Source organism: Fragaria vesca, linkage group LG7 (genome assembly GCF_000184155.1).
Source record: "Fragaria vesca subsp. vesca linkage group LG7, FraVesHawaii_1.0, whole genome shotgun sequence".
Classification (NCBI taxonomy): domain Eukaryota; kingdom Viridiplantae; phylum Streptophyta; class Magnoliopsida; order Rosales; family Rosaceae; genus Fragaria; species Fragaria vesca.
In genome coordinates, this window is record NC_020497.1 from 20,200,067 (window position 1) to 20,213,852 (window position 13,786).

The window sequence follows — 13,786 nt, forward strand, 5'->3', positions numbered from 1 at the left end:
CTAGATACTAGACGGTGGAGATGAGGAAATTCGATCGAAAAGTGGTGTAAAAATGAAAATCTGCACCAAAACCATCGGTGCGGACATCCGCAGCCAAGAAGGCCTGATATAGGATTTTTCTCAGCCAAGAAGGCCTGTATATATATATATATTGATGGGATTCTGTGTGCAAGTTGAGGATCACAGTGACATGTAGCTTCAGGCATGATTGAGCATGCTGATATTCTGATTCCCTACTTATATAGTATATAGAAATAGGCAATAATATTATAAATAATTGCATCTTCTTTTTATTTGTTGGCTGTCATGCTCAGCTTGATAACATGCTCGGTCCTATCCCAAGTGTTTGGGTTTTAGAGTTATATCTCATTCATCTGTTATTGGCAGGTTGGAATATGCTTTATTTCTTATGGGGTGTGTTCAGGGAGACAAGGGTGCATTACATAGACTCTACTAGAAAAGTGGATCTTCCTGATGTCTCATTGGACAATGACATTCCCACTGTCATGACTGTGGCCAAGAACCTGCATGTTCCCGAGCATATAGGTGTAGGTGATGGGTTGTCTGATGCAGCCTCTGCATCCAAGTCCCCAGAATCTCTGGTTTTGATGGTTAGCAAGGATCTTGATAGCAAATATATGTACCCCGAAGAGATGTGTCGCGGTTCAAAAGAGAACTCGGTGCTACAGGATAGCAGGGGTGACTGCGAATACACAGCATACAATGCAGATTTGTCTGGTGGAGTTACATGCACCACTCCTTCCCTGGTAAGGTTTATTTTCCCATAATGCATAATGCATATCTCTTTGGCAATGTCTGTCTGTGGCCTGAGGAATTCTATGTGATTAATATAGCGTTGTTATCTGTTTTAATGTTCTTTCATGTTCTGCAGCAAGAAGTTTGCATTCGAGAGAGCAGACTAGACACTGCAAGGCATATTGGGAAGGACATAATTGCAGATAGAGAAAACATGATTGGTGTCTCAGGAGGTGACAAGGAGGAGGTGATTCTGGAAAAAGTGAATCACAGGGATGAATTTAAACAAGTGAGGGAACTGAAGAGAGATGATGGATCCAAAGAAACGGAAACAACTTTAGTGACAGACTTGACAACAAGAGTCAACTCTTGTCAGTCTAATTCTAGACATCCACTTATAGATCTGTCAGAGACAGCAGCTTCTTCCGCTACAAATCAAGAAATGCCGTGGAATGTGGTGAATACTATTCAAAGAGATGGACAGAGTGAGAGTAAGAAACCAAAACTAGATTCTAGTGAATTACATGGTTTTAGTACTTCAAAGTCTGTCACTTCTACTTCAGCTGAAGAGAAGAGCTGTACTGAAGAATGTGATGAAAAAGTTATTCCAGAGGACCTGGGAACTACTGAAAGGCATTTTTTTCCTGTGGAATCAAGGAATATCCAGGAATTTCGGATGGATAACTCTCTGCCTTGGAAAAATTTCTCATCAGGGAAAGAGGATAAGTCAGATGGGTTTCCGAGTCTTGAGCTTGCTCTCAGGGCGGAAACAAAATCACCAAGTAAAGGGAATCTGCCATTCTTTGTTGGGTTAGGTGATGAGAGAGATAACCAGGACAGGCATTTAGAAAAAACAGCAGGTGAGAAAGAAGATGATATCTCTGCTTCACTTTCACTCTCTCTTTCTTTCCCCTTCCCAGACGAGGAACAACCTGTGAAACCTGTTACAAAATCTGAGCAACTTGTGCCTGAAAGGCACCATGTGAATACATCGCTGCTTCTGTTTGGGCCCTTCCCAGAAAAATAGAAGGCCGATGAATGTGTGCACCATGTATGTTAGTGTGACCGCGCATGTGGTAATGCTCAGGAGCCATGAGAAGCGCCCATTTCCCTTTGTTCATATATCCTATAGGATCCTCACAGTTTTCTCTATTATGCTCCCGTTTCGTTGGTGTTCATCTCTTTGGTTTCTGAGTATGTTATTGTTACGGCTGTTTGTACATATAAGAGAATGAAAGCCGAATGTCACTAGGTTAATCAACGTGATGCCAACTCTTAAGATTCAGAGATCAATTGGTATCCAATTAGAATTTAAATTATCATGGTGGGAGGTAGGCCTATCGGAGCCTTTTCATATGTTTAGTTTCTTAATAGGGTCAGTTACACATAAGTTCACTTCGACACATTTTTATTATCCCCACTACTGTTGTACGCCTATACCATCTCCATTCACGTCCAATAGCACATCGTTCATTCATCTCATGATATTACTAACTCAAAAAGTCAAAATGGTAAAAATCATGAATGACAATTAACTAGAATGAGAGACGGACTGAATCGTTATGAGAGCAGTTCATTTTCATGAATTAGGGTTTGTCAGAAATCAATTCCTGATAAGTAGGGGAAACACATGCTTATTCCATTTTTTTTTAAAGGGAGAAAGGAGTCAAGTTCCGTCCATCAATCAACGATCTTACAAGATCAAGCTTGAAAGTCACGAATGACTCTCGTTATCATCCATTGCTCAAAGTGCTGTTAAACAGCCAGACCTAGCCTAACAACAGATGTCAAACGACACCTGAATCAGATTAACAAAAGACAACAAAAAGATAAGAAGAAAAAAACCTACCAGCAAATGTCGAGTGCATTCGCACTATTCACTAACAAAAAAACCTACAGAAAAAAAAGAGTCAAACTACTCCGACAGCACACAATTTAAGGGCAATCAACAAAGATGTTTGGGTCCTAGAGACCTTTATGGTGTACCCCTCCACATCTAAGCCAATTAAAGCTCCAAAACCATGCAATGCCATTGCAAACAACCTCATCATTTTGTTGTCATAGGAAGAGGCCCACCAAGTTGAACCCAACAACCCACAATCGTTAAGACAAACCAGGCCCTAGCAACCGACCTAGTTTCACCTGGGTCCAATTCCAGCCCATTAGTAAGGCACATAAACAACCCAACAGCCAACCCATAAATTCCCAGGCCCGACCTACTATCATCAGTCAGCCCTAGGTTTGACCAAAGGAAGCCTAGCACCGCCGCAGTGTTCCGCCCAGAAGAACGCCAACAAACTAGCCATCAATTTGGCTGCCGTCCGCCGTGTTTCTACCTCTTCCGAGAACACGGGACGGGAGGTCGAATCCTTGGTTCCGAATCCTGTAACTGCACAAGTAACAACACGTCAGGAGTCGGGACTGGGATGACCTAGTCTTCGACTCTCCGATGCTTAAGTCAGCGTTCGATTGCTACTTGTATAGTACGGGAGTATGGGAGGAATAGCGGAACTTACCTTTTCTGGGAGTTCGTGCCTGTTTTATAGGCTTGTATTGGGGGTTTTGTGATTAGTCCCCGATGTGGGACTGTTCTGTGGTACTGTTCAGTCTCTTCCTTTTCAGGGGTGTTTAGCTATTACAGAGTGGGTTCGGCATGCATGTTGCTGTTATGCTCCCACTCTTTGGGCATCCGTGGTAGGTTTGTCAGTGATGGCTTGGCCGGAATGGCTTCCGGTGAGTGGGTAACGATCTTGCATTCTCGGCATGGCCAAGTGTTTTGGCTATGTATTAACAAGTCCCCAGTCCGAGAGAGCTCTTGGGTGGGGAATTATTTTTCAAGTTATGCCGAGAATGTGTCTTACCCGGGAGCTGGAGGCATGGTGCCGAGTCCCCAAGTCCCCACGCGAGGGTCGCAAGGTGGCTGGGGTTACGTTCTGAGATTGCCTTACCTATGAGCTGCGGGCAAGGTGCCGAGTCCCCGAGTCGCCACGCGAGGGTCGCGAGGTGGCTGGGGTTACGTTCCGAGATTGTCTTACCCGGGAGCTAGGGGCAAGGTGCCGAGTCCCAAGTCGCCATGCGAGGGTCGCGAGGTGGCTAGGGTTACGTTCCGAGATTGTCCTACCCGGGAGCTGGGGTAAGGTGCCGGGTCCCCGAGTCGCCACGTGAGGGTCGCGAGGTGGCTGGGGTTACGTTTCGAGATCTCGGTACGAATCTTTGCGTCATATCCCGTGTGTGTCATAAATGGCCAGTTTATGAGGGACACGCGGTCATTTATGGCGGGTTTTAAGGTCGTAACGGTTTAGTTGGTTTGTGTGTCTTTTTTGTTGTTGTTGTTGTTGTTGTAACGTGCGCGTAATTAACGCGTGTGCGTAGGATCGTGGGGCGCGCCCTCTGATCATGGTTGACATGGCTATGCCCTGACCGTAGAGAGGGAGAGGATCTGGACGATCAAGGTCCCCTTAAATGCTCTATAAATAGACCTAGGAAACAGAAGGAGAGAGTTTGGATTTCAAAAACAGAGGAATTAGGGTTGAATAGTGGGTTTCTCGATTTGTGAAGAGGGGCTGTGACGAACTGTGAATCGAACCTGGGGAATGTCCAATTTCATCCTCGATCGATTGGGTGTGAGCGCTCGGCTGTTTGCAACCAGCTTCATTGCCACTACACAGATCCAATTTTCCCAGGTATGAACTTGTCAATTCCCTTTCTAGGTCTGTTTTTGTTTTATTTTGAATCAATAGGGACACTGTGTGTGGGTTTTGCTTCAGTGGTTACCATGCTAGGCTAGATTAGAGGATTGAGTGGTTTGCTATCGGGTTAGCTACTGTTAAGGTAGCGAGAGTCTGACATGTGAGGATGTAGGGTATGACAGATCCGGTGTGGGTGTCCAACGAGGAGATTGTGGTTGTCTCTACCTCGACTGATCCTGATTCGGACACCTTGCACCAGTTGGAGGAGGAAGTAGATTACCTTATGGCGGAGGTTGCACTTGACTTAGGGGAATGCATTCTTGTTACGGATGCAGGGTCTCACGTATCCTCGTTTGACCCTCTCTTGCAGGAGGTAGAAGAGTTTAGCATGACAAGGTCTCGGGAAGATGATGACTTGTTCTGGGATCCCCCTGGCGAGAGTACGACGTCGTCAGAATTGAAGGCGCTCAGGGAGAATTGGAGTATCCCCGAGGAGGTCTTGTTACGGCCTCTCGGGAGGGGTGTTAATTTTTGGAACCCCCCGGACAACTTTACATTAGTATACGAGTACCAGTTGAAGTGCGGGTTGATGTTCCCGTTACCTGCCTTTTTGCAGTACACCTTGGCGTGTCTGCATGTCGCCCCGGGGAAAGTTACCCCAAACATGTTGCGACAAATATTAGGAACATGGGTGCTTTTTCGTTTGCTGGGGCAAGAGTTCCCCAACTATGAGGAGTTTAACGCCTGTTGGCATATGGCGTATTGTGTGAAGAAGGGCAGCTGGGGTTGCGTGACGTTGAAGTCCCGGGGGAAGTTCAAGATCCTAGTAGAGGAGTCAGGGCTGGCGACTGAAGTGTTTCCTTGTCGGGGGGCAGTGGCAGGAGTGGCATGGACACCCGTTTCGAGTACCCGAGGCGTTTCAAAAAATAGGTACCATGTTTTGTGTCTCGTGTTTTCTTTTCTGTTTGTACTGTTCTGCCCCTGCTGACTGCTGACTTTGTGTAGTGCCCCAAGAATATAAATTAACCGAGCTAATAGAGCGTCGGACACGCCGGGTGTTGTGGGCATTCAAGTGTAGGAGTTCATACCGGATATGCCACCTCGGCGTGTATAGTTATTTTGGTTACTCCCAGGTCCCGGGTCTGTATTTTGCTTTTGAGTTGGTTGCATAGGTTTTTTCGTTTTTGTTTTTTGTTTTGCTTGTGTTTTGATCTTTACTTGTCTGATGCAGTGACGATGACTCGGGACGCTGAGTCGCGGAAGAAGGAAGGGCCTTACGACAAGGTCTCTGATCAGGACGTTCTGGATGGGTTGTTGGCAGAGGCTGCTCACGCGAAGCGGTATGATGTCGACCTGGAGACTGGGGAAGGGAAGGAGGTGGAGTTTGGCGAGGGTGAAGATGATTTTGTGAGGTTGAATTTGGTGGATGACGACTATGCTTACGTGCCTCCCTTGGTGGCGGAAGTAATGGGCTTAGGTGACCAAGGGGTGAGTGACGAGGGTGTAGAAGTCGGGGTTGGTGATCAAGGGGAGGAAGAACAAGTTCCGGTGGGGGAAGAGCATGTCCCGGAGCCCGCTGGGATGGAGGATGCGTCGCTGGGAGATGTAGGGGAAGGCCAGATTGGTGGCGAGGATCTCGTGACGGAGGAGGTGGAACCCCTTGGGCAGGACTCCGAGGAGGTCGTCGTGACCAAGACTCGGAAGGGGAAGGAGAGGGTCGAGTCTTTGCGTGATGGCCAAGGAAAAAGGTCCCGGAAGGAAGGGCGTTCTGGAAGTTCCGGGAGTTTGGCGGAGATCACCCTTGCACTGGAGGGGACCGGGGATGCGCAACCATACTTAGCGCAGATGGCGTATGATATGCGGCACCGCTCCCGCGACATGAATGTCCTGGAGGAGGTTGAGCCTTTAGCTGGTATTGCTCTTGCCAAGGAGAAGTTGACCCGGGTAGGCGTTCAGGGGGTTCAGTTGTGCTTTTCTCCGTTTGTTCTTGTTTTTTTTTTTTTTTATGTTGTTGTCTTGCCTATAGGCTACCCTTCTTATGTACGCGGCAAGCGAGAGAGCTGTGACTCATCTGCAGGAAGATGCTGAGACCAAATGTCAGCAACTGAAGGAGGCGGAAGAAAATAACCGCGCCCTCACGCGACGTCTGGAGCAGGTAGAGCAAGACGCTGTTGTTTTCCGTGACCAAGCCGCAACCGTTGGGCAGGAGGTGGCTGAGCTGAAGAAGGCCATGGAGGAGAAAGATAAACAGGTGGAAGCTGGAGAATTGGCTGTCGCCAAGGTTGCTTCCCAGGAAGCTGAGGTGGCGAAATTAAATCATGCCTTGGCAGAACAAGAGAGGGCTTGGAAGGTGAAGTGTGCCAGGGCAGCCGGGGCTGGGGAGAGGGTGTTCCGTGAGAGCGACCTCTATAAGCAGCAGCTGAAGAGTGCCTATAACTGGGGTCAGGATGAGCTGAGTAAAACCGGGTGCCAGGCTGGTTGGATTAACGAGGTGGCAATGCGTAAGTTTTACGCCGAGAGGGATGCTGTGAGGAAGGCTTGGGAACAGATGACCCCAGAACAAAGGAAGCAAGCCGAGATCTCGCGGACCCTAGCGAAACAGCATGAGACTTGGCGTGCTACTTCCTCTGTTGTGCCGAAGGAAGTTTATGTTGCGGGCGTGCTTCGACCTCTTGCCCTGGCTGCTGCTTCTCCAAGGGTTCCACGTCCCGAGGGATCCCTTTCGACTCAGGTGGCCGTTTCTCAGGTTGCGTCTTCTGCTGTTGAGCCGCCTAACCTGCGAGTTGTTGGTCTTGTGGTGTCTCCACGGGTTGAAGTGCTAAGGGCTTCTGCGTCCAAGTCCTCTGTTCCGGAAGTGCAACAGGTGAGCTCGTTGGTGCGGCCAAATGTGTTAGTGAGGCCGCCAGCTGTGGCACGCAACCGTTCTAAGCATGTTTATGGGTAGAGGGTTTCGGTAAACATCGGCCAAGGCCGCGGGCGGGGTAGCGGGTCAAAGAGTGGCGGGAGTGTGAATAAGTCAAGCGGGGCCTCTTCCGGGGAGAAATAGCTTGGATGGTGTAATTGTTGTAGTTAGTTTGTTTTTCCTTTTAGTTTAACTGCTTGTTTGTCCTGGGAACAACGTTTTTTGGTGGCGTGGTTAGCCGTGTGGAACAATTTTGTTATTTTATGAATTGCCTGGGGGTCCAGGTTGTTATGTTAAGGAATATGTTTGCTTCTTATGCATGTGTGGTTGTTGTGTTCTTTTGTTGGAATGTTGAAAAAGATTGAGAAACTAGTTACTTCATATAGGCCGCTAATGGGAAAGGTGTACATTTAAAGTGAGCCACTACTAGGCTAAAGTACACGAGTAACGAAGTACTAACTGCCATGTTGGCGTTGGAGTGTTGAGAAGCTAGACAGGGTAGAGGTGGAGGTGGCGAATGTTCCAGGGGCGAGGTAGGACTCGGCCATCGGTGTCACGAAGGTAGAAGGTAGCTGGTCCCGGGGCGTTGACTATCTCCAATAGGCCTTCCCATTTTTCCTTGAGCCCGGTAGGGTGGGGGATAACCTCTTTCATGACCCAATCCCCTACTTTTAGAGGGCGGGGAATAACTTTTTTGTTGTAATGCTTGGCAATTTTTTGTTTGTTGTTGACATTTCTGAGGTGTGCTCTGTCCCGACGCTCCTCGAGAAGGTCCATGTTGAGACGCAATCCCGTGGTGTTTGTCTCGGGATTATATGCTGTGACCCGTTCACTCGGGACCTCCATCTTTACGGGGATTACTGCCTCGGTGCCATAGGACAAGAGGTATGGGGATTCTCCTGTGGCTGCTGTGGGGGTAGTATGAAGTGTCCAGAGGACTTCCGGGAGCTTGGCAGCCCATAACCCTTTAGCATCTTCTAGGCGTTTCTTCAGGTTTTGCTTGATGAGCTTGTTTATAGCTTCCACTTAGCCATTGGTCTGGGGGTGTGCCGGGGAGGCATAGAAGATTGTTGTGCCTTGCTCAGAGAGGAATTCTCTTAATGTCTCATTGTCAAATTGTGCCCCATTATCTGTGATGATGGCTTGTGGTACCCCAAACCGGCAGTATAAATTACGCCATAGGAAGTTGATCACTTTTTCTGTTGTGATTGTAGCAAGGGGCTCTGCTTCTATCCATTTGGTGTTATAGTCTACCAGGACGATAGCAAATTTGAGTTGTCCTGGGGTTGGGGGTAGCCGCCCCACAAAGTCGAGTCCCCATTGGTTGAAAGGGACTGGGGAAATGATGACAGAGAATGGAACTGGGGGACGGTGGGCAAAGTCTGCAAATTTGTGGCAGTGAAGGCATGCTTGGACAACTGCCTTTGCATCTTGCTCTAATGTTAGCCAATAGTACCCAGCTCTTAGCGCTTTGAACATGAGGTTCTGAGCCCCCGCATGGTTTCCACAGACTCCACTGTGGAGTGATGTTAATACTTTGTGCCCTTCTGCTGTAGGCAAGCACTTTAAAAGGGGACATGACTGGCCACGGCGGTATAGCTTCCCTCTTTTAAGCAAGTAGAGTGAAGCTTTGTGGCGTAACCGCTGTGCTTCTTGTGCATCTATAGGCAGGGTTCTATTGGAAAGGAAGGCCACGTATGGGTCCATCCATGAGGGTTGGCTAAATGTTTCTATGGCAAAGATTTCTGAATAAGCCTTCGAAATACTAGGTTTGTCCAAGATTTCTATGTGCACATCTGGTGGCGCGGACTCGGGAGGCGCTGTGGCGAGTCTCACGAGAGCATCTGCCTTGGAGTTCTTGGCCCTTGGGATTTGGGTGAGCTTGTAAGATGTGAAGTGTTGTAGGAGGGCGCCAGCTAGGCTTTTGTAGGATCCCAGGTTGTTCTGGTTGGCTTTGAAGTCTCCTGCCACTTGATTGACTACATGCTGAGAATCACTGAATATGTGGATGTGCAGGGCTCCGAGTTTTCGACAGAGCTGAATGCCGGCTATGAGGGCCTCGTATGCAGCTATGTTGTTGGACGCTTTGAATTCAAACCGGAGAGCATATTCGTAAGAATGGCCCTCTGGGTCTGTGATTATTATCCCTGCTCCACTGAGCCTGTTGTTGGAGGATCCATCAACGTGGAGTTCCCAAATTTCGCTCCAGGGGTGGGCGTCCTGGTCGGGATCGTCTGGGTTCATGGGGATGAATTCAGCAATGAAATCCGTGGTAGCTTGTCCTTTTATGGCTATTCTTGGCTTGAAGTGTAGGTCAAATTCTCCCAATTCTATTGCCCATTTTACCATGCATCCTGAAGTTTCATGTTTTTGGAGTATTTGCCTCAGGGGGTGATTGGTGAGGACATGGATGGTATGTGCTTGGAAGTATTGCCTGAGTTTTCTGGCTGCGGTGATGAGGGCTAGGGCTAATTTCTCAATGTCAGGGTAGCGTGTCTCGGGATCCGTGAACCCTATGCCGCAGTAGTACACCGGGAGCTCGTTGTCATGATCGTGGCGTGTGAGGGCGGCACTAATTGCTGTGGCGGAAACGGCCAGATACAAGTACAGTACCTCTCCCGGGACAGGTTTGGAGAGAAGAGGGACCGTCGCAAGGTAGGCTTTGATATTATTGAAGGCGTCATAATGTTCCAGGCCCCACGCCACATTCTCCTAGTACTGAGTTTTCAGCAATTGAAAGAATGGGTTGCATTTGTCTGTGAGGCGGGAGATGAAACGTGCCAAGGCCACCAAACGTCCCGTGAGGCACTGGACTTCGTTCCGAGTCTTTGGGACGGTCATGTCAAGTATGGCTTGTACTTTTTCTGGGTTAGCTTCAATATCTCTTTCACTGACCATGAAACCTAAAAATTTTCCACTACTAACAGCCAAAATGCATTTTTGGGAGTGGAAAGGATTGGTGGGTTAGTGGATGGGTGACGTAAATGATCTGGTTGGGGCCTCCCGGGACCGCGGAACTGCTCTGCCCTTGGCTAGGAAACAGGGATGTCATGGTTGCATTGGGGGTAGGGGTGACTCGTGCCGCCCGTTCTAGAGTATCATTATAGTTGTTGCGGTGATCTAGGGTTGCGCGAAGTAGGAATTGTTCTTTCTCTAGTTCGGCGATACGAACCCGGTACGTATTAGCTTCCGCTTTTTCTTTGGCTGCTTGCTCTCGGAACGCATGGAAGTCTTTTTTCAAAATTTCGAGGGCTGTGGCGGCATCGGGGTGGTTAATGGGAGCCGTGGCAACGGTAGTTTGGTTATGGGATGTGGCCCCGGATTGGAAAAGTTCTTTTTCTATCTGGGTTCCGGGTTCGTTTGGGTCATCCACAATTTCCACCATCCTGCGAAGCTAGGTGGGAGTTCCACAAGAGGGGCCTCTCTTTCTAGCGCCAATTGTTTCTACCTCTTCCGAGAACACGGGACGAGAGGTCGAATCCTTGGTTCTGAATCCTGTAACTGCACAAGTAACAACACGTCAGGAGTCGGGACTGGGATGACCCAATCTTCGACTCTCCGATGCTTAAGTCAGCGTTCGATTGCTACTTGTATAGTACGGGAGTATGAGAGGAATAGTGGAACTTACCTTTTCTGGGAGTTCGTGCCTGTTTTATAGGCTTGTATTGGGGGTTTTGTGATTAGTCCCCGATGTGGGAATGTTCTGTGGTACTGTTCAGTCTCTTCCTTTTCAGGGGTGTTTAGCTATTGCAGAGTGGGTTCGGCATGCATGTTGCTGTTATGCTCCCACTCTTTGGGCATCCGTGGCAGGTTTGTCAGTGATGGCTTGGCCGGAATGGCTTCCGGCGAGTGGGTAACGATCTTGCATTCTCGGCATGGCCAAGTGTTTTGGCTATGTATTAACACGCTGACCCTTCGCCACCAGACTACCCAAGATGTGGTCTGAGAAGTCTCTGGTCTGGAAAAGCACGTCGGCATGCATGCTAACCGAATGAGACTTTGACGTCGACACAATCACTTTGCAACCACCACCCTCCTCTAGACTAGACCGCCGTACATCTACTCCCGTTCAGATCCGACTTCCATTAAGTCCCATCACTCATCACGATCGACTCCGCTAAGAGCCATGCTGTTGTCAAACTCCAACTCTGAAAACCAGCACCCATAACACGGTCGAAGAAGCCACCTAGATGGAGCCTCTCGCCGCCATCACGATCCTATTCGAGAAACCTCCCAACGACGCCACCCACCGAAGCACAATCGCTGCTCAACCCTAGGGAGGAGCACTGCCGCCAGTCGAAACTTAGGTTTTGAAACATAAGAACGCTCTGCAAAGTACGAACTTCTTCCATCTCACCTCTTTGTGTTAAACGCAAAAATTCCCTCATCGTGAACTACCGCCTTGACCCGCCTTGGGGCCGCCATGACCCGTCTAGGGCGGCCAAGGGGCTGCCTAGGGCCGTCAAGGGGCTGCCTAGAACCGCCTTGGCCAGCCTTAACCTGTCTTGGCCCGTCTTGGGCCGCCTTGACCCATCTAAGGCCACTAAGGGGGCCGCCTTGACCCTTTGGTGGCATTGCCCGCCTTGACTTGCCTTAGGTCACCTTGACTCGTCTTGGGCCACCATGACCCGCCTTGAGTCACCTTGACTTGCCTTAGGCCACCTTGACCCGCCTTGGGCCACCTTAACCTGCTTAGACCTGCCATGGGCCGCCTTTACCCTCCTAGGCCCGCCTAGGGTAACCAAGAGGCCGCCTTAGTCAGCCATAACCCGCCTTGGCCCGCCATGACCCTCCTTGTCCCGCCATGACCCGCCTTGACTCGCCTCGGTCTGCTTTGCCAGGTCTCGGCCTGCCTTGCCTCACCATGGGCCGCGTTGACCCTTTTAGGCCTGCCTAGGGCAACCAAGGGGCCGCCAAGACCCGTCTAGGGGAGCCAAGGGATCGCAATGACCCGTTTAGGGCCGCCACGGGTGCGTTGACCCTCATAGGCCAGCCTAGGGCAACCAAGGGGCCGCCATGACCCGTCTAAGGGTGCCAAGGGACCGTAATGACCCGTCTAGGGCCGCCATGACCCGCCGTGACCTGCCTAATGTCGTCTTGGGCCGCCTTGAACTGGTAAGACCGCCTTGACCCTCTTAGGGCAGCTAAGGGGCCGCTATGACCTGCCTAGGACCGCCAATGGGTTGGCTAGGGCCCCCAAAGAGCCGCCTTGACTAGCCTAGAGCCGCCAAGGGGCCGCCTTGACTTGCCTAGGGCCGTTCAGCGGACGCCTTGACCCGCCTAGGGCCACATTGACTTGTCTTAACCCATCTTGACCCATTGTGACCACTCTAGGGCCACCAAGGGGCTGCCATTACCCGCCTAGGGTCTCCAAGGGGCTACCTAGGGCCGTCAAGGGGCCACCTTGACCTTCATAGGGCTGCCTTGACCCTCCTTGGGCCACCAAGGGGCCGCCATGGTTGGCCAATGGGTCTTTATCACCCTCCTAGCCCCGTCTAGGGCCGCCAAGGGGCTGCCTTGACCTGTTTAGGGCTGCCTTAACCCGCCTTGACCCGTCTTAGCCCGCCTTGACCTTCCTTGGCCCTGCTAGGCCCACCTAGGGCAGTCAAGGGGCCGCCTTGAAATGCCTAGACCCGCTAAACGAGCGCCTTGACCTGCCTAGAGCCGCCTTCACCCGTCTAAGAACTAAATAAACTCACGGTCGCCGTGTTTTGTAAAACTGTTGAAATATTACTGTTTTAATTGGAATTGAGTGACTTTCCAAGATTTTGTTCTCTTCAATTCTTGTCATATTGAAACCGGGAACCTTAGTTTTAAAAGAAAATGAGGTATTGTCCCTCATTTCAAGTTTCACCAAATTCAAGCCAAAACCCCTAGCACACGAGTTTCTGGCAAGTTTCACCTTTTTTGGGCCTCTGGTTTTTTACGTTCGGGTGTGCTTACAGACACCTCCTAACATATAGTGAACAATTCTAGCTTCAAAAATCCGTGTCTTTTATCAGTTTACTCGCGATCGTGTCTAAATACACTCACGCGTGCTGTGTTTTGTAAAGCTGTTGAAATTGCTGTTTTAATTGGTATTGAGTGACATTTTAAGATTATGTTCTCTTCAATTCTTCTCATATTGACATCATAACCTTAGTTTCAAAAGAAAATGAGGTATTGTCCCTCCTTTCAAGTTTCACCAAATTCGAGCCAAAACCCCCTGCTATAGCACACAAATTTCTAGCAAGTTTGACTTTTTTTGGGCCTCCGGCTTTTTCCGTTCGGATGTGGTTACAGACACCTCCTAACATATAGTGAACCATTCTAGCTTCAAAAATCCGTGTCTTTTATCAATTTACACGCGATCGTGCCTAAATAAACTCACGCATGCCGTGTTTTGTAAAGCTGTTGAAATTGATGTTTTAATTGGTATTGAGTGACTTTTCCATATTAT

General features: G+C 49.4%; 1 protein-coding gene across 1 annotated transcript in view; it reads left to right on the plus strand.

Annotated features, from left to right (window-relative positions):
- The window catches only part of LOC101314703, a 6,773-nt gene extending 4,591 nt beyond the window's left edge, over positions 1 to 2,182 (plus strand). The window contains exons 10-11 of the mRNA XM_004307793.1: positions 388 to 767; positions 893 to 2,182. Of these exons, the coding sequence (XP_004307841.1) occupies positions 388 to 767; positions 893 to 1,783 (1,271 nt within the window). The 3' untranslated portion in view covers positions 1,784 to 2,182. The remainder of the gene's footprint in view (positions 1 to 387; positions 768 to 892) is intronic.
- The last annotated feature ends 11,604 nt before the right edge of the window (positions 2,183 to 13,786 follow it).